The sequence below is a fragment of the Euprymna scolopes genome, chromosome 21 (assembly GCF_053919585.1).
Source record: "Euprymna scolopes isolate OS-2025 chromosome 21, ASM5391958v1, whole genome shotgun sequence".
NCBI lineage: Eukaryota > Metazoa > Mollusca > Cephalopoda > Sepiida > Sepiolidae > Euprymna > Euprymna scolopes.
In genome coordinates this window covers 110,707,857-110,731,190 of record NC_136502.1, presented here as the reverse complement: position 1 = coordinate 110,731,190, position 23,334 = coordinate 110,707,857, and the positions used below count along the sequence as shown (strand labels likewise).

Below are 23,334 nucleotides of genomic sequence, written 5' to 3'. Positions count from 1 at the left end.
TAACGATATTAACATTTTTTTTTTAAGTGCTACCTGGTTCTTATAACATTGTCACGTGAGCCTAGCCTCGTGTTGCCCTTGAAAAGACTTGAAACTGTCCATTCAACATCCTAAAGGACTATTACCCAGAATAATCTTTACATCTTTTAGGAGAGAAAAAAATGATTAATAATAAAAAAAATCGCTTAAAAAAAAAAAAAAAAAAAAAAAAACTTGTACAGTTTAGTCAAGATATTAAAAAACGAAAATATCGAAAAAAGTTTAAATTGTATGTATCCGTTATAGAACGAAGATCTCCGAAAAAAAAAATTTCACTTAATTTCATCAAGTAGTTTCGTTTTTTTTTTTGTTGTTTTTTTTTTTTTTACAGCGAAAAAACAATTTATGATACCGATTCGATTTTTAAGAAGAAAAGCTAGTATTAAAGATGGGGAGGGGTGTCAGCGCTTTAACTGGAGTTATCTCCCTTTGGCATTTCTAACAACATATGTCAACTTATGTCACGGTAATATATTGAGCAAGTTTCTAACAGTATTTTGTCTATTTTTTCATTTATAACACCTTTTCCCCAAACTTACCGTGTTTAAAGAAAGTCAGGCGCTATCTTGAATTTTCCAATACATCGGTAAACACTGTATGTTTTTCGAGCTGAATAAACATGTTACATTGAATAAAAACACTAAAAAAATATATCCAGTTTGATAGAAAAGTAACTTATCTTGCCTTTGATAACATTTATTTGTTATATATTTGTTTTTTTGACAACTTTTTCAAATCTGTGTACACAAACCCCCCCAAAACAGTATGAACAGATTTTTTTTTTTAAAATAGAAAACGAAACAATTTTTATTTACATTGTAAACATATAGAAATAGAACTTTTGATAATTTAAAAAAAATTAAGTAATACGAACAGCATTGTTTTTGGTACTTTTGGTGGTGGTGTACCATAAAAATACAAGTACAATGTCATCAGGGGTAGCAACTCGTGTGACACCACAGGTTATCTCCCTTTCTTTTATTAGGACATTGCACTTTCCATATCCGTTTTCACGGCACCAATATAGTATTTTAATAAACTAATATTCTAGTTAGCGGACAGGGTTACCAACTTTGTTTATCTTACTGAGCTAGCCCCTTTCTCGATTATTTCTTGAAGATGTTGACTGTAAATTTTTCTCGCCTTGAGTTTTTGCTTAGGCATTTTATATATGGGGTGAGGCGACGTAAGACGAGGGGCGGGGATGGGTACTTATGCACTTATGTTACCGTTCTGAAATGATGTTATTTTGAAAGTCATTCTTAACATGGGAAGTGTTTTTTTTGTTTGTTTTTTTTTTTAACTATTCTGTACTTCCATTTAACAAGTTAAATTAAGTTTCATAATATTTATTTTTATTAAGTTGAAAACTCTATGAAACAGCACGGTAGGATAAGTGCACAAGCATAAAATATTGTTTGGGAGTAATAGCAAAATCAAACGGAACTCATTATGCGACTAAAATAAGAATCCTTTTTTAAAATAAATATATCCGAAATTTACATCTGATTATTTATTATCCTGTGTTTTTTTTTTTTTTTTTTTTTTTTTTTTTATTCATTTATTTTTTTTCAATTCATCTTACCTCGTTGTTCTAAGGGAGCTAATTGTATTTTACTAAGAATTGTAAGAAATTTTCCACTTTACATAACATATACTACACTTTGATCCTGGACCGAAGGCCAAGAACCCTATGATTTTCAACTATTTTAGTAAAATAGTTACCTCCCTTAGAACAATTGTTTAAAATTTAGAATTACCTTGTTTCTTTTTTTTTTCTTTTCTTTTTTTTTTCTTTTTCTTTTCTTTTTCTTTTTTTTCTTTTTCTTTTTTTTCTTTTTCCTTTTCTTTTTTTTCTTTTCTTTTTTTTCTTTTCTTTCTTTTCTTTTTTTTCTTTTCTTTCTTTTCTTTTTTTTCTTTTTTTTCTTTTCTTTTTTTTCTTTTTTTTCTTTTCTTTTTTTTCTTTTTTTTCTTTTCTTTTTTTTCTTTTCTTCTTTTCTTTTTTTTCTTTTTTTTTTCTTTTCTTTTTTTTTCTTTTTCTTTTTTTTCCTCGATAATACATGATTGCATGTATAGTTTTGATGAATTTTTAATTTTTTTTATTTAAAAACAAAACCGATCTTTTTTTTTTTTTTATAGATGGACTCCTTGACAGAACAGGTGATTATATTTGTTTTCCTTTAAGAATCATTTTATTTTAATCAACACATTGATTCAATTGCAAGAGCAACTATTTACGTGTTTGTGTTTTTGCCTCTGCTTAACATAGACTTAAAAAAAAAAATTCTATTAATTATTTATCGAAATCAAAAATAATGTAATGTACTAACAATTGTCTAGAGTTCATTTTCATTCAAGTAGGGCTTTGCTGGGTACATGCATTAATGGCTTTGGGTCCCTCCCTCTGCATTCATGAATTCATTGATGCTCATTAATTTTATGTTGTCTAATTGATCAGACTGTCAATGCATATTTCTCGCTGCCATCCTCTGCTTCTTCTACCCACAATCTTTCTCGTTATTCTTTGCTGGTTGTTGGAGAGTATTTTGATGACTCGGACGCCACTTGCTTATCATGGTAATCCTTACCGAGTGAGATGTTCTGATTCAGAACCTTATTCAGTGTTTCTCGAATAAAAAGTTAGCATTGCCATAATTTTCTTTGTGGTTGTACAGACAGTGGGTTGCAGTTTCTTTCTGTCCGAGCAATGCGTATACTGGGCGATTGTCCTAACCATTGTACTCAAAGGTATCTTTTGTTCAGCACAAAATACGAAACCATGAACAGAATTATTTCTGTTTGCTTCCGTAATCCATCAGTCACCGGTTTTTCATGACCTTACGTTACCCTGATCAAAGGGAGTGGGGCTAAGTGGGTTCTCGACCATGCCCAAAAGTCTCCCACAGACTAATGAAGGGTAGAAGGCGTCTTTTCGTTTGACAGTAGTGATGTCTTGCTACCCAAGAATAGACACTTGTGATTATTGTTTTCATTTTTGAACTCCTTTTGAAGGGGAGACAATTTAAAGAGACTTTATCCGAAAATGTTAGCTTCATGTATTTTAGTCAAAAATAAAACAAATACACTAAAGCAATACAATAAAACGTCTGAATTAAAATTATCTGAATACTCCTGACAAACCCGACAAGCAGCAAAATCCCGCCCCTTCACAGTTGAGATCCCTAGATGTAAGAGAGCCTTCTACTCCAGTAGTTTCTTACCCAGAACCGTTAGACTTTGGAATTCCCTTCCAGGTTCCTGCTTCCCCAACTGTACTGACATGCAGAAGTTCAAGTGTAACGTGAACAGACATCTTGCTGCCCAACTCCCCACATAGTACCTCTGTAGATTATGTCCCTGATAGTAGCCCCCTACATCAAAATCCCAATGTGCCTTGTTTGGGCGGAAAATGTAAAAAAAAATTAAATTAAGAAAAAAATTTTCTAAATAAATAAAAAAAAATAAATAAATAAAAAAAATTCACATGCATTGTAATGCTTGTTCAAAATTAAAAATTTTAAGTCCTGCAGTAAAGTTATTTTAAACATTTGTTCATTGTTCAAAAAAATGCAGCAACTCTTCAAAATTTTAAAGGAATTTAGAAGCATTTAAACTGTCAAATAGAAAGTTAGTTTTGTCTTGAAAGTTCTTAATAAATCTTCATGTATTAAGATTGAAACTATTTGCATCCAATAATAAGAAACAGAAACATTACCGTGACAAAATGTTATAACTTGGTTGATTAATAATTTCATTATCAAACACCAAATTAAGATTTCCAAATTTTGATTAAAAAAAAAAATATATAAAATAAAATAAAATAAAAATAAAAATAATAAAAATGATAAAAACGGTAAACAAAACAAAAAATCAAGCAAATATTAAATTTAAAATTCGTGACATCTTATTGGCGGTTTTAATCCGTTAGAAAATATCCATTTTTTTTTAAATTTATTTTCAAAGGAGTCACCATTTATCAAGGCCCGAAAGCCACTCAATAATAAGGTTTAATGAATGTAAGTTGGTAGTGTAGTAACCATTAATGGAGCAGATTGAGTAGAATTTGGCTTATTTATTATTATTTATTGGCGCGGTTCAACAAGAACTTGTTTACATTGAACTTGAAGACTGATCATATTGTAATCAGACGCGAAACAGACCAGTGGAACACTAACAGTGTTCCCCAAGCAGACAGTTCTAGGAAATCAGCTTTGTTCATGGAATCTGCGTTTATATTTAAGCACAAACAGTGGGAGAAATTGTTGATAGCCGTTGTAATTAGTTGAGTTTCTTTGTTTTGTTTTTTTTTCTTTGTGAAAGTTTTGCAAAGGGACTATAGATTGGAATTCAGACGAGCATTTGCCATGAAACTGAGAGTCGCAAATTATAAAAATTATACAGACTATAAAAGAATTCTAACACTAGTCGAATGTTATTTAGTTATTTTCTTTTTTTCCTCTAATTGTCCCAAAAATATCTTACTCGAGTACATACTCGTTACAGAACAAAGATGTCATATTACAAAAATTACGTAAATCTATCAAGTATTTTATTTAAAACTAGGAAAATTAAAATTTATTTTTAGCGATTTTACTACATAACTGCATTAAACGTAAGGCTGAGTGTTCACCTATCAACTTCGATTTAAATTGTCTTTTTTTTTTTTTTTTTTTTTTGTCATCGGATTTAATCATAGCATACGAAAACATTACGACTTGCTTAGTCATAAAACTTTATTTTCTTGAATAAAAAAAAAACTTAAAAAAAAAAAAACCTACTTGATCGAATTATGATTTTTGGAATATTTCATCTTTGTCCCGTGACTGGTCCGTACATCATACAGACTTTTCTGTATTTTCTTTACTTTTAATTACCGTCATCAGTGGCAATCTGAATAAGCACCAAAATATTTAAATTTTAAGCCTTTGAATTATTCCATAAATACCGATTCTGAGTAAAAAAAAAACAATTTGTTTGGCAAATTGTTTATGTAATGAACCTTGCTTCCATTTATTTCTTAGTGATACCTTAATGAGTGTTTACTGCTTACAAGCATTAAGGCGCCAATAAAAATAATCTATTCAAATGATAAATCTGTGGTTTATTGACCACCCTCTGATTGTACGGCGTAATCACGTTGAGACACCGGTTCTCATTAGATCACCAAAGTTAAGCAACTGAAGTTAAGTTTAGCCAGTCTTTAAAAACCTTGCATGTTGCATTCAGGCCTCTTTTTTTTTTATTTCTTTTGTTTTTTCTTTTGTTTTTTCTTTTGTTTTTTCTTTTGTTTTTTCTTTTTTTTTTTCTTTTTTTTTTCTTTTTTTCTTCTTTTTTTCTTCTTTTTTTCTTCTTTGTTTTTTCTTTGTTTTTTTCTTTGTTTTTTTCTTTGTTTTTTTCTTTGTTTTTTTCTTTGTTTTTTTCTTTGTTTTTTTCTTTGTTTTTTTCTTTGTTTTTTTCTTTTGTTTTTTTCTTTTGTTTTTTTCTTTTGTTTTTTTCTTTTGTTTTTTTCTTTTGTTTTTTTTTTGTTTTTTTCTTTTTTTCTTTTGTTTTTTTCTTTTTTTTCTTTTGTTTTTTTCTTTTTTTTCTTTTTTTTCTTCTGTTTTTTCTTCTGTTTTTTCTTCTGTTTTTTCTTTTGTTTTCTTTTTCTTTTTCTTTTGTTTTTTCTTTTTTTTCTTTTTCTTTTTTTTTCTTTTGTTTTTTCTTTTTCTTTTTTTTTTCTTTTGTTTTTTCTTTCTTTCTTTTTTTTTTCTTTTTTTTTTACCCAGCGGGACAACAGTTGAACTTCAGTGAAAAAGCCCTCGACGGCAGTCACTGAAAGCCATCCTTTTCACTGTTTTCACATTAAACAGTGATTACTTCTCTGTGCAGCCCTTGACGGCAGTCAGAAGACAGTTATTTATTATTCATCCCCAGTATCTGTTTACATTGCAACTAAAGCCAAGAAGCAGAATGTTTACATCCACACGAAAAGAGCCAGGATTAAGGGGCGCACACAAACTCTTCTTTCAGATAAGTTCCGGTGAAGCACGTTTTCTTAAACTTAATAATCTTCCTCGTTTCTAAACATTCATATTTTTCTTGTATTAAATGCTTTTTTTGCTCACCCAGCAAAATTGCTCGGAAATTTTTATGCATTTGTTGTGTTCCTTCTCACAAAAGCTGCCGCCATGTTTCTGTTTCAGAACTTTTCCTCAGAATTATTACTGTATTCTCGCATGTGAGAATTGAACCGTTTTTCAGGGTAAAATTGACCCCAACGCCACAGAGTAAAACCAATGGAATCACAGGCTTAGAATTTGAATAGATTATTTTTATTGGCACCTTAATGCTTGTAAACAGTAAACACTTAAGGTACCACTAAAAATAAATGGAAGCAATGTTCATTACATCACCGCTTAACTGTTAATGTCGAAGTAATTAAAATATCCAAAAATTACGAAAAAGTAAAAACGATAAAGTAGAAAAATGAAAACATTTTCAAAGAAAATTAGCAGAAATGAGTTTTGCTAAATTAGCCTAAGATTGTCAAAGTTTTCAGAAAATAATTATTCCTGTGTTAATGATTTAATTTTTTTTTTTTTTTTTTTTTTTTTTTTTTTTTTTTTTTTTTGAGCAAAAATCAATTTTTGCTGATTGTCTTCAAAAACTTTTTTCATTAATTGTAAATTTTCAGATTAGGCCCACCCACCTCAACAATTTTCTTTTAAACGACGATTTAGAGGTTTTTGACTATGCTGAATATGAAAATCGCATTGAAATTTTGCAGAAATAAGTAATTATCGAAATATAAAAAGTTGTATTATGCATTGTATTCTTTGGCCATTTTTTACGTGCGTGTGCGCGCCATAAACAAATCTACATTGCACGCGCGTAAAAAAAGATGGCCGCCAAAAAATACAATGCATAATAACTTTTTATATCTCGATAACTAATTATTTCTGCAAAATTCCAATGCAATTTTCGTATTCAGCATAGCCGAAAACCTATAAAAGTTATTTACAAGAAAATTGTGGCGGTAGACCTAATCTAAAAAAATACCTAATTAATTTTCTACCTTATCGCTTTTTGTAATTTTTCGATATATTCAGTACTGTGACATAACAATGTCTGGTTTTACTTGAAATTCAATATTTATTGAATTTCGCTATTTTAACGAAAAAGAGCCAAAATGTTTTAATGGTAAAGTTGTATTATTTCCTCAATATATTTGTCATGTTTTGTCCGTATTTTTTCGCAGATGATTAAACTTGCAAAGTTATTTTTATTTTTCTACTAAAATATGATTTTACTTGAAAAATGCTGTTTCGGAACCACGAAAGTCTGTCCAAAAGCATTTTATTAGATTGCAAATAATTGTAAAATTTCCGATGTCAACCCCCCCCCAAAAAAAACAGAATTATCTCCCTTGCCACATTCCCTTTCAAGTTGATTTTTTGCACACACGCAGATTGACTTAACTTTCTCCAATACACACGCAATTTGTTTAGCTGTGCTCGTGTGTCCGACCGTCACCAACGTAAGCTCCTATTTAGTTTACGGTGGCCACTAAATCGCGGCGTAAGTTTGTTAGAAAAACAATTCTGTGTACACATGAATTTTTTTTCTTGTTAAATATTATTATAAGGAATCTTTTCAAGTTATATATATATATATATATATATATATATATATATAATATATAATATATATTTTTTACATAGGCGTCACCACTTATCAAAGCCGATAGGCCACTCAAGGATAATGGTTAAAGAGTGTAGAGTAGTCAAAAGGACAATATAGTAATCGATAGTAATGGAAGTTCGATAAATTTGTTAACTTAAGTGAAACGGCTCATCAGAAACTTGTTCACGTTGGACTTGAAGACAACCATATTATAGACAGCTGGAAAGCAGGAAAACGGAAGACAATTCCACAGACGTGCAGTTCTAAGAAAGAGCTTTGATCATGGGATGTATTATTAGGTTTAGGCACAGATAAAGAGTGGGGAAAATTATTGATAATGTTTTCAGCTAGTCTAGTGTTTCTTGTGAAAGTTTGGCGAGTGGGGACCATAGATTGAAGCTCAGTCGAACACTTTCCATGAAAATAACGATAAAGCAGAGACAAACTCGCAACATCTCTTCTGTGAAATAGAGGTTGCAGGGAAGAGAAAAGGACATCTCCCACCAGGCCACGAAGTCTATTTTGAACCGTATCAAGGCAGGACAAGTCTTTTCTAGCAGCTCCTGCCCATATGTGGCAACAGTATTCCATCCTTGGACATATCTGGCTCTTATATATTGAGAAATTAAATATGGGTTTGTTTTTACAAAATCAACAGAGGTACGAAATGTCAAAAAACAAAAAAAACAAAAAAACAAAAAATAAATATATAACAAATAAATGTTATCAAAGGCATGATAAATTACTTTTCTACCTAACTGGGTAAGTGTTTTAGTGTTTTTATTTAATATAAAATGTTTATTCGGTTTGAAGAATACATCGTATTAAGAGCTACGAGCGAACAAGAAAATATGGCCGCAACGTCTCTGTACATTTTTGAAGTTTTAACAAAGACTTAAATAAAAAACAAAATGGTGATAGAAACCCAATAAATGTCACGGTAACATTTATTCGGTAGATTTCTCCTACCAGTTTGCTTTATTTTTAAGTTTTTCTCAAAACTTCAATACCCTCACAGCCATTTTTTTCTTGTTTGCTCATAACTCTTAACAGAACGTGTGTTTTTTTCGAACCGAATAAGCATTTTACATTAAATAAAAACATTAAAAACTTACCCAGTTAGGTAGAAAAGTAACTTATCTTGCCTTTTATGTTATTTATTTGTTGTATATTTGTTCTTTGACAACTTGTCCAGACCTCTGTGGATTGTAAAACAAACTATAATTTTATAGGTATTAAAACATTATCACAGCAAAATTATAGTTTTATAACAATTTGGTTCAATTAATAAATTATCATTTTGTCATTTATCTTTCAAAATCATATATATACATATATAGTCTTATTTGTATTCCAAATTTTACTGGGTTTATATAATTCAGTAATCGTTCATATACCAATAAATTTTAAGCCAAAAAGAGATGACTTAAACTATAAGCTACAAAATTATCATATTTCATAATTGAGCATTCATATATTGTTTTAACAAAAACCAAGACTTCAAAAAATGGGTCGATAACAACAAATAGTGTATTTAATCGTTAGTTACAATTGTTTCAAGACTATTCGGACAAATTCAAACATTCTGTCGTTTGAAAATTTTGACAAGAACAGCCTTTCTTCAGACTTATTGAATAAAAAACACTTTAGCAATAAAACATTGTGGAAACCATTTCCTTATAAGGAAAAGAAAACAAGTGAAAGTGTTTTGCTTATATCTCATCCTTGTAAAGTATTTTTTTAAATTTTCAAACGACATAATGTTTGAATTTGTCCGAATAGTCTTAAAACAAATATAACTAACGATGAAATACACTATTTGTTGCTATTAACCCATTCCTTGATGTCTTGGTTTTTGTTATATATATATATATATATATATATATATATATATATAAGCAGAGCCTTTAAAAAAGGGACAAAAGTGAAATGTTTTATGCATGCAGTCAGTATAATATAAAGGTAAAAAGTGTGAAAAAAAATTATTTTCGTGATGTTTGCTCGTCTGAGCTTCAATCTATGGTGCCCCCCCCCTTGCCAAACTTTCACAAAAACACTCGACTAGAGACAATCACTATCAGCAATTCCCTTCCATCCACTCCTTATCTGTCTAACTTTGTTCTGCTGGCCTGCTTTGCAGCTGACTACAATATGGTCGTCTTCAAGTCCAATGTAAACAAATTCTTGTTGAACTATCTCCTTAAATAATCAAATTATACCCAATTTCAACCACTAACGATTACTAAACTGCTGTCCTGCTGAGCACCATACACTTATTAACCCCTATCTCCGACTGGCCTTCAGGCCTTGATATGTGGTTGACTCTTTAAAAGAAAAAAAAAAAAAAAAAAAAAAGAAATTATATCGATGTTTATCTTTTTGGGGTTTTTAGGAATGCCACTTTTGATAAAAATTAAAAACATAAAGTGGATTATATATTATTTTCATTGGAATTCTTTGAGATGAGTAATTTGTAGTCGTTCTTCTTCTTTTTTTCTTTTCTTTTTCTTTTTCTTTTTTTTTTGGGGGGGGGATGCTATTTTCTTTGACAATTTCCAGATTGACGTTTCTGAATTTTTTTAGATGAAGATTAGTTATTCGTATTATTTAGGTTCATCAGACTATTTTTCTCATCTTGAGTGATTTTCACAATATTTTGGTCGATATAACCGCCAACTTTATTTCAGATGTATCTTGTCGAACTCAGTAATTTGGACGGAATTTTGGGCAGGACCCTTTATTTACTTCACGAGGGTAGCATGCTCTTGTTCCGTCAGCCATGACTGGATACAGATTCTAAGTAATTCGCAATTGTATTTTTTAGTCACCCACACTGAGGATTGAACCTTCAACCTTCAGGAGAATATCACTTTTTACAATTGAATCTTTTCAAGGGCTCTAACCACTGCGCCACGGGTTCTTGCAGAGTTCAACATTCCCGAGTTCGACAAGATACACCTGAAGAAGGTCGGAGGTTACATCAACCGAAACGTTGTAAAAATCACACTCAAGATGAGAACAGTAGTCTGATGAATATAAATACGAATTTCTAAATCGTTCTGATAATTTGCAAACATATTTAAACTCAGGATTGATATGTAGTTTGCTTGAAGCATTGTGTGGGATAGATATGTCGTAGAGATTTAGAAGGCTATCACAATGTGAGGAATGAAACATAGTCGGTGTTGGTAAGAGCAAACTACATATCAATCCTATCCCTTAGTCTGAGCCAGACAGTTTGCAACAACCAAACAACGCCACTTGTTCTCGTCTTCTCTTACCAACAACGACTATATTTCATTCCTCACATTGTGACAGCCTTCTAAATCTCTACTACATATTTAAACTCCTCTTCAGAGTTTCTACCATGTCAGTTCGAACCGTGAAACGTGTTCATTTTGTATCTGTTTAAAGCCGCCATGCTGCATTTTTGATTATCAGTTTATATAGTTTACCTTCTTCTCTGCAAAGTGAACATCCGCTGTTCATGAGCACGACTTTCTTTGCCGTGATTCCTTTAGCAAGGTCTCTTCCCCCCCCCCCATCAGCATGATGCCAGTTTTCTTTAATAAAATGACACCCTTTGCTAAGTTTGTTTGAGGCTATAATATTGATATTGGATTAAAAAAGACATTTCTTTGTCTAACGACGTTACGATTTCTTAATAAGAGGCTTGCATCTTTTAGTTTTTAAACATTTTTTCCTTTTTTCCTCATCAGTTTTTTGTGTTTCTTTTATTAAATAAGCTCCCATTTCTCTTCTATAAAACACTTTGTTTATATATATATATATATATATATATATATATATATATATATATATATATATATATATATACACACACATATGACTACATTTAATCACATATCTTAATATACGAGGATACAATTTTATGCGAAAATTTTTAGTATTTACTTTGAGAGTGCTCCATGCATAGGTAGAGCTAGGTAGTAAGTTATGAAAATATGGCAATTAAGCTACACAGAATATTCAGCGTTTAATTCTCGTGCAAATTTGTCAGGCTTATCCTGACGAATTCTTACGAGAATGAAACGTGAAATATTCTGTGTAGCTTAATTGCCATATATATTTTCATATCTTATATATAATTTATAAAACTGTCTATCTTCATGTTTTCAAACTCTATCTCTGCCGAAGCTGTCGCAGAGCGACGTTTGGTGTTTCAAATGATTGGATTTTTTTATGGACCGTTATTTTATGGGTCTTGAGCCGGTTAAAATAGTTTTTTAAGAGATCAAAAAGGGGTCTCAAAATTGAAAAAAAAAAAATCGCTATAAATTTTGTACTTTCATCTTGTTTTATTTTTAATCAGTTCATATGCATGCCACGTTGGTACAGTGGTAACGTCACCAACTTTAAATACTACAGTTTTGCTTGCGGTTTCGATTCTAGCTGATGGCACCCAAATGTTTTTATTTTTTTTTTTTAAATCACGACTGTATAATAATAATATACGAAATCTGGAAAAATTAAAATATCATATTTAAGTGTATTTTACGATCGAGCAAAGCCCCCCCCCCACTAGTGCGTGTATATATATATATATATATATATATATATATATATATATATATGAAAGATAAATAAGTCAAATAAGAATGAAAATGATAATACAGCACTTCCAATTACGTGTCTATGTTGGAAACCTTTCTTTCATTTAGAAATCAGCGTCACAATTAAAATAACATCTCCGAAGGCATTTGCAAGTTCCGAAGTAAATGGAGATGAAGATTTTGGTGAAGCGTCAAAAGGAATTCCCTGTCCTCCTCCTCCTTCTCCTCAGACTCCCCTTTCATTTTTTTTTTTTTTTTTTTTTTTTTTTATTGCATTGATATGAAAGCAAAAAATAACATCCATACCCCCCACCGCTCTCCAAAAAAGCATAGAGATGAAAAAATTGGATAAAAAAAACTGATTTTTATTTTTATATCATCTAAACCTACGAATCCAAATAAATTAAATAATGTAGATACATTCACAGACTGAATGAGAGAAAAAAAAAAATCAAGTTTTTCCTTCTGAAACCTTGACTCTTTCATGTTTCAGCTATGTGATCAATACTCAACCGTACCGTACGTTTCAATTTTATCTTTATCAGTATCTGACTCTTACTCTATAATAAAGACCAATGTGTATTTGTATATGAATTATATGAATATATATCTAAATAGTTGGGGCGGGGGGGGGGTTTCACGCTCTGATATTGATTTTAAAAGCCTACTTTTTCTATTAAAAAATTATTAAAACAAACTTGATATACTCAGTCATGGATATGTGAGCGATTACATGAAGGTTAACTAATTTGTATATTCCTTTGAAAAAACTGAACGTTAATCCATTTTTTTATGCTTTCCCATTGGATGATTAGTTTTATTTACTCTGGATTCTATTTATGCATAGTTTTTACATTCTGCATAATTGCATCGAATTTAGGATGAAAACGTTTTAGCACATCGAAATGTTTTATTTATATAATCTAATATATAAGGCAAAAGTGGCGTGTGTGTTTTTGTATGTCCAGCAAAAGCTTTTTTGCTGGGGTTCTCGGAGGAGGGTTTTAATATTCTTTAGAACTTTTTATATTCTCCCTAGATTATAATATCTACGATTTGCGAACGGACATCGTCTCTAGATTTATTTTGATCGACTTTTATAAAATTCACGTTATCTCATCCTCTTGCATGTTTGTTTGTACTTTTCGTATAAAAGCGAAACTAATCGAAAGCGAAGGCAACGTCCCTGCACGTCCAGAAAACAGTTAGCTTTGATCAATGTCGGGGGGGGACCCCTCATATCAGACAATTGCTATTCATTTGGACATCCCTTTTTTGTGGGGAGCTGGTTTTCGACAACATCGTGGGAACACAAATAAATGAAATGGCGGCCTTTGGCCAACCTTTGAACTCATTCACTTAACAAGTCAATTTTTTGATCAACGTCATTTAATTTGAACGCTTTTCATTTCTTATGGCTTCGTAGCGTAGCGGTAAGATGGCAGGTTTTCTTTCACTTTCTTTTTCGCATCACCGCATCACGGGTTTGAACATGCCTGCTTACTAAAATTTTTTTTCTTTCACACCTCCAAATCCCCGGGCAACGCCGGGTTCCCCAACTCGTATAATATAAATAAATAGTTATCTCGTCGGTGTGTGTGTGTGTGTGTGTGTGTGTGAAAAGTCTCTACCAAACTACTTTCAAAATATTTGGTCTACAGACTTGAAATTTGATATATAGGATATTTGGACATGTAGCTCACTTTCAATTTGGCACTTGGCATCTAAAAGTAGCTGTTAAGGGTTCAAAATGGAAAAAAAACAGTTGACCTTGGCCGGAGTAAATCAACTAAATTCAGAACATGCGTACGTAGACATTTTTAGCTTGAAGTCGCTTAATTTTTTAGCTGTTCTATCTGGTGACAGCTCAGACAATAACGATGGTGGCTGAAATGTTAAAAAATGACTAAGGCTGGAGCACTGTCTGCTTTGGTTTTGATTCCAGCTGATGGCATCAAAGTCTTCTTTTTTTTTTTTTTTTTGAATCATTGTTATAAACACTCGTGAGCAAAAAAAAAAAAAAAAAAAAAAAAAAAAAAAAAAAAAAAAAAAAAAAGGGGGGGGGGGCCAAGAGTGAAAAAAAAGAAAGAATCAATTTTTCAATATTTTTCTATGAATTTTTCTTAATTTAAACTTTAAATTATCTTTGCAGATCATTATTATTATAGCATATAATAATAAGTGGAAAAATTAATCCTAAATATGGTAGGACCGCATCTTGGCGAGGATATAAAAAACCGAATTGCAGGATTACGGCAGTCCAAAATGACTTACACGCAGATTTTTTATATTTTAAGAAAAGAAAATGTAAAAACATCTTTTTCTGTAGTGAAGCAAATTTGTCAAAGGTTCGAAGTTGAATGCTTGGTAAAATGGAAATCTGGATCTGGTCGCCCTAGAGCATCCACTTTCAAGGACGACCACAGGCTTAAATTAACTGTTTTGAAGGATCAAAAGAAAACTTATGTTGACCATAGCAAAGAATTCAAAACAGGGGTTGGAAATTCTCTTTCTAGATATACAATATCTAGACGAATGAAAGAAATGGGATTTTCTTCTAAAAGGTGTGCAAAGAAGCCATTTTTATCTAAAAAGAACATCAATGATAGAAAGAGATTTTTCTCGTGTTATGGCAAGGAAGATACACACTGGTTCATCTGGTTAGATGAATCAAGATTTTGTCTTGTTAGTGATGTTCCCGACCTGTGCAATCAAAGAACTGATGAAAGATTTTCGATAAGTGGCATAAAAATGACAGTTAAACATGGGAATGGAGGGATAATGGTATCGGGAACTTTTACTGCATCGGCAGTTGGGGAACTTATTAGATGTGAGAAGTCAATCAATGCAAGGGAATACATTCGAATATTAGAAACAGGACTGTTACCAAGTATCCAGGAACTGGGAATATCCCAGAACATTATTTTTCAACATAAGGCCCCTGCACACAAAAATGGTTTTCTGATAATTCAATTGATGATATTTTGGCCAGGGGAAAGCCCCGATTTTTACCCAATCGAGAATATTTGATCTATAATATCTCGTGCATTGGCTGGAAGAACTTTTTCGAACAATGACAAACTGTGGGAAGCTGTGCAAAGCGAATGGAATAACATCTCTTCAGTGTTCCGCTTTGGTTGAGAGCATGTCTAAAAGGATTGATCTTTTAAAGAAACCAAAAGGAATGCGATTCCATCCTAAGCATTTATTAAAATAAATGCCTTGTTCTGTGTTATTAGTCTCGTTTAAGTTTCCTTGTTCAATTGTTCTTTGTTCAATATAGCTTTTAGTGCAATAAAATGTATAAAATTTGTTTGGCCTATTTTTTTTTTTTTTTTGCTCACGAGTGTATATAGAATAAAATGTAATAATCAATAGAAAATTTGCCTCATAATAAATACAAAATCTGCATAAATTAGAATATCATATTTAAGCGTATTTTACAACTGGGCCAAGCCGGGTGACCTGTGAGTGTGTATGTATGTGCATATATATATATATATATATATATGATTTGGATTATTTTTATATCTATAGATACTAGTGTTTCATGCTTTCTCAACCAGCAGTGTAGGAAGTGATAATTAGTGCTGGTCGAGAAACTCAAACTCTTACAAGTCACCTCTGACTCCATTGGCTAGGACATTATCTTTGGGCGAGCAGCAATTAGCACAAGTATTAAGGGAAATTAAACAACTATAAATGCCAAATGCTGGCTTAACAGTAAAGCAGTCAGAGAGTATTCAAACAACCAGAAGCCGTGATGTTGCCCAACCCTAGATGATCGTCTTTATATATATATGTAGGGTGACTCAAAATAACAAAAAAAAAAAGCTAAATGGAGGCCATCTAGAACATATGCTGTAGAACGGAAAAAAAAGGCCAAAGACCCTAATATTTTGACGTGATGTTTTGAATATAATAAACTAGTTATGACCAAAGTTTCATTTTATTCGGACAAAACCCTAAGAAACGGGGCCTCATTAGAGTTGGGGTCCGTTTTTTGGGGTCACCCTGTGTATATATATATATATATATATAGCACACCTGCTTTTCACCCGTAATGCAAGTAAAAAAAAAAAAAAACATAGAAAAGGTCTATTTAATGTTTTTAGGGGAAGGAAGAAAGCAAATGGCAGGGAGATTTTGCATTGCTGTTTGAAGTGAATTTGGAGAAAAATCCTTCACTCTATTTCCGTAATGAGGCGTTTCCCTTTCCTTTTTCTTTTCTATTTTATTTGAGTCATTTTCTTGTTTCTTTTTTAAACCTTACTAAGAGGTTATTTCATATGAATATTAGTGCAAACAGTGGAGAAGCATAATTTTCTTTTCTTTTTTTTGTTACAAATAGAATAAATCACAATCTGTTTCTGTATCGTGTAATGGGGGAGGAGAAGGGTGTAACAGTATCTAAGGTCATACGTTGCAACAAGGTTAGCACATGGGAATTATGTGGCTGAGAAACGAGTAGTGACATAGTAAATAGGAAGTCATTTTCCGGAAGTGACGTGTAATGAAACATGGTAAAAATAAAGACTTGTTACTCTCTCTTGGGTTCTGTCTGTGAGACGAGGCAGACGTGTTTTCGAAGGATTTTCTCCCTCCCTCCCCTCTACTAGGACATGATGGAGGACGACTCCTGATGTGTAATTCTCTGCATGGAAACTTAGGAAATAAAATAAAAATGAGAAATATATTAAACTCTAAAAAGATATGTTATTATACCTTGTTGATTACTCCAGAGGGATGCACACTACCCTTCACTACAACAAATATATTCTATTAAAAAAATTTTTCTTCAAAATCTTTGGATTCGGCATTAAATAACCCGAAAAGGGTTGATATGCCGTAAAACAAAAACAACCAACCAATCCATTTCTCTCCTATAAAAACCTTTGTTCATATATATATTCCTCTTTTAATATCTTTTTACGTTGTCTTCATTTTGATTAGTTGCCAACATGTTACTGTTTACTTCAGATGTCCGTCCATCAGAATGATGAAGACTATCTGATCATCCCAAATGGATGATGGACGACATGCACTGAATTATGAAGCAAGGGTTGCACAATGCCGAACTATTCCTCTCCTGAGTTGGCGTTGCTCGATTCTAGTGGGCAGGGGTAGTTTAGGATGACTGGAAACAATGCCAAGATAAACAAAGAGCACCTGGTATTCACAAATGGTCACCCATTTTAGTACCGACGAGGCACATCATGAGTCGCATCTTCTGCTTTGTGCAGATTGCAAACCCACGTGACTTATTATTCGCCATTCCTTCCGATCCAGGGCAAGTTGGTTGATGGATGCCTTACTGTTGAGACATGTCCAATCAAAAATATTTCCTCTCCCCCTTCTACTTTCCTCTGCCTCTTTTGCCTTCTTACATGCCCTCAAAGTAAAATTAGACAGGCCAGTAGTTGATCGTTTGACATGGCCAAAAGGTTTAAGAGTTTTACTTGATTTTTATCAAATAGAGGGGATAAGGAAGTAGTTTGACGGAAGGTGGATATTTTGTTTTGTTTTATTCAATCATGGGATGCCATGTAATAAAACGTATGACATGATTTTGAAACACTTCAAATGTGATTGGTTAGTTGTTTGGATCATGTGATACAATCAAAGCCATTTAAAATTACTGGGAAAACATAAACTTTTACTTTAACAGTTATCAGCATCCTTTTTGATTTTAGAATGGTGCTGGGTTTTTGGAAAACTGAGCTGTCCAACTCTGCCTGATTCTGTGTTTCAATGTCGTATTGTGATCACTGGAAAAAGTCAGTTTGTGGCCTATATAAATGAATTGGGTGATGGGTTCACTGTGAATGATGCTAAACTTTGGTGATCTTAAAAGAACCGATGTGTCAAAATGATTATACTGTATTACTTATTGCTGCAGATAGGTTGACCAGCAACCACCTTGTATGTAGCTGGCCGAGTACTGTACGCATAGCAAATGAGTGTTGTTAACCCATGCACTACACAATGTTTCCATAAAGGGCAATAAACAACTAGGTTGTATAAAGTCGCATTTGCCAACATGCGCACAAATCATGTTCTATTTACGATTTGATGTAACTAGCACTAAAAGTAACTCATTGGTAATTTTTGTGGGATACAAATCACCTCTGATTGAGAACTAAGTGGAATCAACCACTGGTTTCAGAAACTAAATGGAGACATTCATACCATGTTTAACCGCATGCAACGAACACGTTCCTCTCATACCACTTTAATGGCTCCTGTATTCTTTATGATAAATACATATTATATTTTATACACTTTACACTTGTGGTTTCTTTCATTTGTAACCCCTAGCACGGGTCTACAACAGTAACCTTCCTTTGCAAGAAAAGGGTTCTTCCAAAAATAAATACTGTTGCCACATCTGTGCAGGAGTTGCTCAGTGTGCCCTATCCAGCCTTGATAGAGTTCAGAACCGGCTTCTAAATCTAGTAGGTGATGCCCTTTTTTCTTCCCTGCAACCTCTTTCCCACAGAAGAGACGTAGCAAGCCTGTCGCTGCTTTATCGTTATTTTCATGGCAGGTGATCGACTGAACTCTAATCTGTGGTCCCTCACCTTGCTAAACTTTCACAAAAAAACACTCGACCAGCTACAACAACTATATATGATTCTCCCCCACCCCCATTCTCTATCTGTGCCTAAATCTAAACGCATATTCCATGAAAAAAAGCTTCTTTCTCAGAACTGCGCACTTGTTGAATATATGCTAGGATATGAATGGCATTTGCTAACAGTATGTAGCGTTCACTTTTTGATAAGCTGGCCAGCCACTGCTTTGTATTTAGCTTACTGAGCAGAAACCAAATGAGATTCATGGTTTATATATTGGTTAAAAGGGGATGTGTGTGTGTGTGTGTGTGTGTCTGCGTGTCTGCAAGTTTTTCTATGGACTCCGAAATGGCTGAGCCGATTTAAAAAAAAAAAAAAAAAAAAAAAAAAAAATACACAAATGTACTTTCTATGTCTGGTAACGATCTTAGTTTGGTTTTGTATTGGAATGCCTCTGATAAGTAAGGGGCAAGCATATAAAATAAATAGTACACTCTTTAGTAAGACACGGACGTGTTCAACATGAATGTTTTTGTTTCGAGCACAATTGAACCATGATATTTGACTTTTGCATTTCACACTTTAATTTAAGCCATTACACATAAAATAATTTTATAAAATCAATAGATTCTCTACCGTGCAATGTAGATAACAATATATTGCAGTCTAAGTCACTGTGGGAAAGTATGTGAAGCTTCCTCCTTGTGCACCGCGGTGGTTCTCTGACTAAAGCAGGCAATCAATAGATGTTGATTGAAAAAAAAATGTGTCGATTTCACTGATGTTGATGACAAAGTATTAAGTTTGAAACATTTGTTTATCCTCATTCAATCCCGAGCAATGTCGGGTCTCTCTGCAAGTCTTTATGCTAATATTATAGGGCAAATCTAATTTTTACATCTTCTGTGCTCCAGAATTTATTTTACTACATAGTCACAAGCATTCTTAATGCACTTTTGCCAGCCTCTTTTGCTGCTTCAGTCATAAATGTCTGCAACATGCTTGGACCCTCATATCTCTGTTGCCACATTACAATCGATGAGCTTCTAAACCAACTGTGCTGACATCAACTGCATCAGCTTCATAAACATTCAACAGACGCCGGTGAATGTTGATCGGTTGAATTTTTTCCTGCATGGAGAAACTGAATGACGTATCTCTGCTTCTGATGCACATCCATGACAGGGGTTACTTTCTTAGTCTCAGACTGTCAATATCTACAACAAAGATGAAAATTTTCAGATCATGAATGCAGAAGTTGCCTCGTCATAAAAATGCAATTGGCAATCTCCTTCTGATCCATTTTGGCAGAATAAAAAAAAAATAGGAGGCATTACTTTTAGAACATTCCTCGTAATCCAGCCCCATCCCATTGAGTAACGCATGATAAAAGGCATTGGATTAATTTAGCCAGTATTTTGTTGTGTGATTAGTTCAACTACAACTTAATAGAAATCGGAAGCCAGAGAGTTGATATATAAACAGACTAGGATTTATATTTGCCGCATGCATGCAGGTGAATAGGTCAAGTAGCTAGCCTCACAGCTGCTAGGGTTAAACACCTGCAAGAGAACAGGTCGATATAAACAAGTGAGACGACAGAAGAATTAAAGAGCAACAGTGGGCCACAAGTCGCGTCACTGTGCTGTGTCGCTGAAATCCGACTACCTCCTGCTCTCCCCCTTCTGTCTATTGACTGAAGTGAGCAACACAGAGCGAAAAAATGAGTGTTTTATATTTTTCTAAAAACGATTTTTTTTTTTTTTTTTTTTTTTTTTTTTTTTTTTTGCGAGTTCTTTTCTTGGCTGAGAAGAAACTATTTGTTCAACTCAGCCACATCATATATTCTCTTCGTTTTGATTAGTTACTAGTTTATGAGTGGACATTTTAGTGAATACTTTATTTAAGCAAGGATTTGTCTGTCAGCTGAATATCAGTTGGAGCCTTTATGACAGTAAATGACGTCATCATTCTCCAGAGATGATCATTAGGAAAGAATTTCTAACAGTTTTCTAATTGGTATATATTTTTTTTTTGATCACTCACAATGTTTCAGCCGATGTAACCTCCGATTTTCTTCAGGTGTATCTTGTCAAAATTTGGGAATCTTTCAGCGCGGTCGACACAAAAAATATAATTGCAAATTACTTAGGACTCCTACCCAGTAATGGCCGACTTAATGAGAACATGTTACCCCTGTGGAGAAAATAAAATGTTCCATTCAAAATTCCATGATGGTTCCAGAGTTTAAGATGCACCTAAGAAAGTCGGAGATTACATTGAATGAAATGTTGTAAAAATAACACTCAAGATGAGAACTTATCTCAAATAAATCGAATTGTTAATCCTCATCTAAAAAAAAACAGAAACGTAGTATTCTAATTTGTCGCTTTGATTTACATAGTATACATTATATATCAGTTACTTAGTTCCTAAAATAAATAATAAACGGCCGACAAACGACATGTACGTGAATTCAATATGGGCTTACTTTGAAAAAGAGGTTTTAATCTTGAAGTGTTATAAAAATACAGACAAAATATAACAACATTGATAACGTTGGATAAAACCTTGAACTATTAAAGTATAACGTTCAGTTCGTAGAGGAAGGCCAAGACAAATGTGGAAGGAAGGGATATGGATAGATTTGAGAGAAAGGGAGGTAAAGACCTGGCCAGAGACATGTTAGATTAGAATCAATTTCTTAAAACCGTTTAATACATGTAAAATGGATGTTAAACCGAATATGATGATGATACTAAATAATTAGCAAAGATGCGTATATTTTAAAGCAAAATAATGTCACTAGTGACATATGGCCGAGTGGTCCTAGACGTTGTATCAAAGTTTAGTTACCCAAAGGTGCTGAGTTCAATCCTGAACGAAGGCAGTGAAAAGTAACATTCAAAACAGAGAATCAGCAACTATGTCCCAGAGCCTAGCTGGAGTCCGAACACAGTACCCCCATAATAATAATAAAGGGTTGGATTCGAGACTCCTAATAAACGGTTCCCCAATTCGATACAAAACACCTGATGAAGGCCGGAGGGCAAAACGGCCGAAACGTTGTGACTATAACAACCAAGATGAGGAAGTCAGTCTGACAATCTCAATAAATGATGATGATACTAAATAATTAGCAAAGATGCGTATATTTTAAAGCAAAATATGTCATATTTATCTTGAGGGTAGATTATGTGTAATATCAGTTTTGTTATAAAATCCACCGCACCACATTAAGTCCTCCTGCATCGCATAGTTCAAAAACAATTTTACAAATGAAAAAATACTCACTCTTTCATTTTTTTTCTTTGAAAGTGACAAAAAAAAAAAAAATTCAGCCTTTATATTCTTTTAAAAAAAATCTCGTTTTTTACTTTTTTAAATTCTTTATCAGAGGGTGGTATGTGGAGTCAGTCCCGGAAATATCTGAAACAGTTTACGATCTAAATATCACTTTATTCCACATAAATGACGAGTCTGTTCCATATTTCAAGACGCTGACCAAACTATTTTGCCCTTAATTCTTCAAAAGAAAAAGCACTCATCAATTCATTTAAAAAAAAAATAAATGCATATGCACATAATTGTGAGAGAAACAGGTGCTGTCAAGAATTGTGCACGTCATCAACGTACTTAAAGGAATAACTTGTAAGATGGTCAACATCTTTAAATTTGGAATATAGACTTTTGTCATTTATTTGTTATATGTTCTGTAATTACATGGAGCTTCATAAATTAAAGGATTGGTGTAAATGAAAGATGAAATATAATTGAAAAAAAAAACATATTTCCACAGAAATATATATACTTTATTTCATATGTATATTTAGAAGTGGGGGTATAGTCAATGTGCAACACTAAAAAGTGAAGAACATTTGTGGTCATTCTTATATGCACGATGGAATGGAAAATCCATTTCTGGCCTTGTTGTTGAACTAGTCATTTTGAAAAATTGTCATTTTCGAAAATTTTGCTGAGAATCTTAGTGATGTGAGAGGTGAGCATAGCGATCCATCATGATATTTCAATGATGGAGAATCGTTTTAAATGAAAATGGAACACTGGTATGTTGGTAGACTACTGTTGGAATGTAAAAATAGAAAGTATGACACTAAACACAAGAGAATATTGTTTTAAACTGGCAATTCTGTTTTTAGTCACGTGCAAGCGACTCTATAAGTCACTTTGTCGGTCGGTCAGTAACACTTTTGTGCTTGGCCTTTTTGGTTAAGAACAAAGGTCTCTTGTTAATAGATGCTGTTCTTAGCTATTTAAGCTTTTCTTTGCCTTTTGGTCAAGATCAAAGGTGCCTAAATTACCTTTTGGAGATTTTACTTTTTTAAATGTTTTAATTTTATATTGGAATTTTTTTAATTGGAATTTTTTCTTTAAACGAAATAAATTAAATATAAAGATCAAAGTGTAGTATCTATTCTTACTACATGCTGTACTTGTGTTTGTAACTTTGTGATATGAAGTGG

At 32.7% G+C, this 23,334-nt stretch overlaps 1 protein-coding gene across 3 annotated transcripts in view; it reads left to right on the top strand.

Annotated features, from left to right (window-relative positions):
• The window catches only part of LOC145242976 (protocadherin gamma-B7-like), a 516,151-nt gene that overhangs the window by 234,251 nt on the left and 258,566 nt on the right, over window positions 1-23,334 (top strand). For 2 of the 3 annotated variants that reach the window (XR_013862831.1, XM_080106086.1), the window contains exon 3: window positions 2,179-2,199. The exons of the other annotated variant lie outside the window; for it this stretch is intronic. Coding sequence is in view for 1 of the 2 variants with exons in the window: in XM_080106086.1 (XP_079962212.1) it covers window positions 2,179-2,199 (21 nt within the window). In the remaining variant the exon portion in view is untranslated. The remainder of the gene's footprint in view (window positions 1-2,178; window positions 2,200-23,334) is intronic. 3 annotated transcript variants of the gene reach the window in all.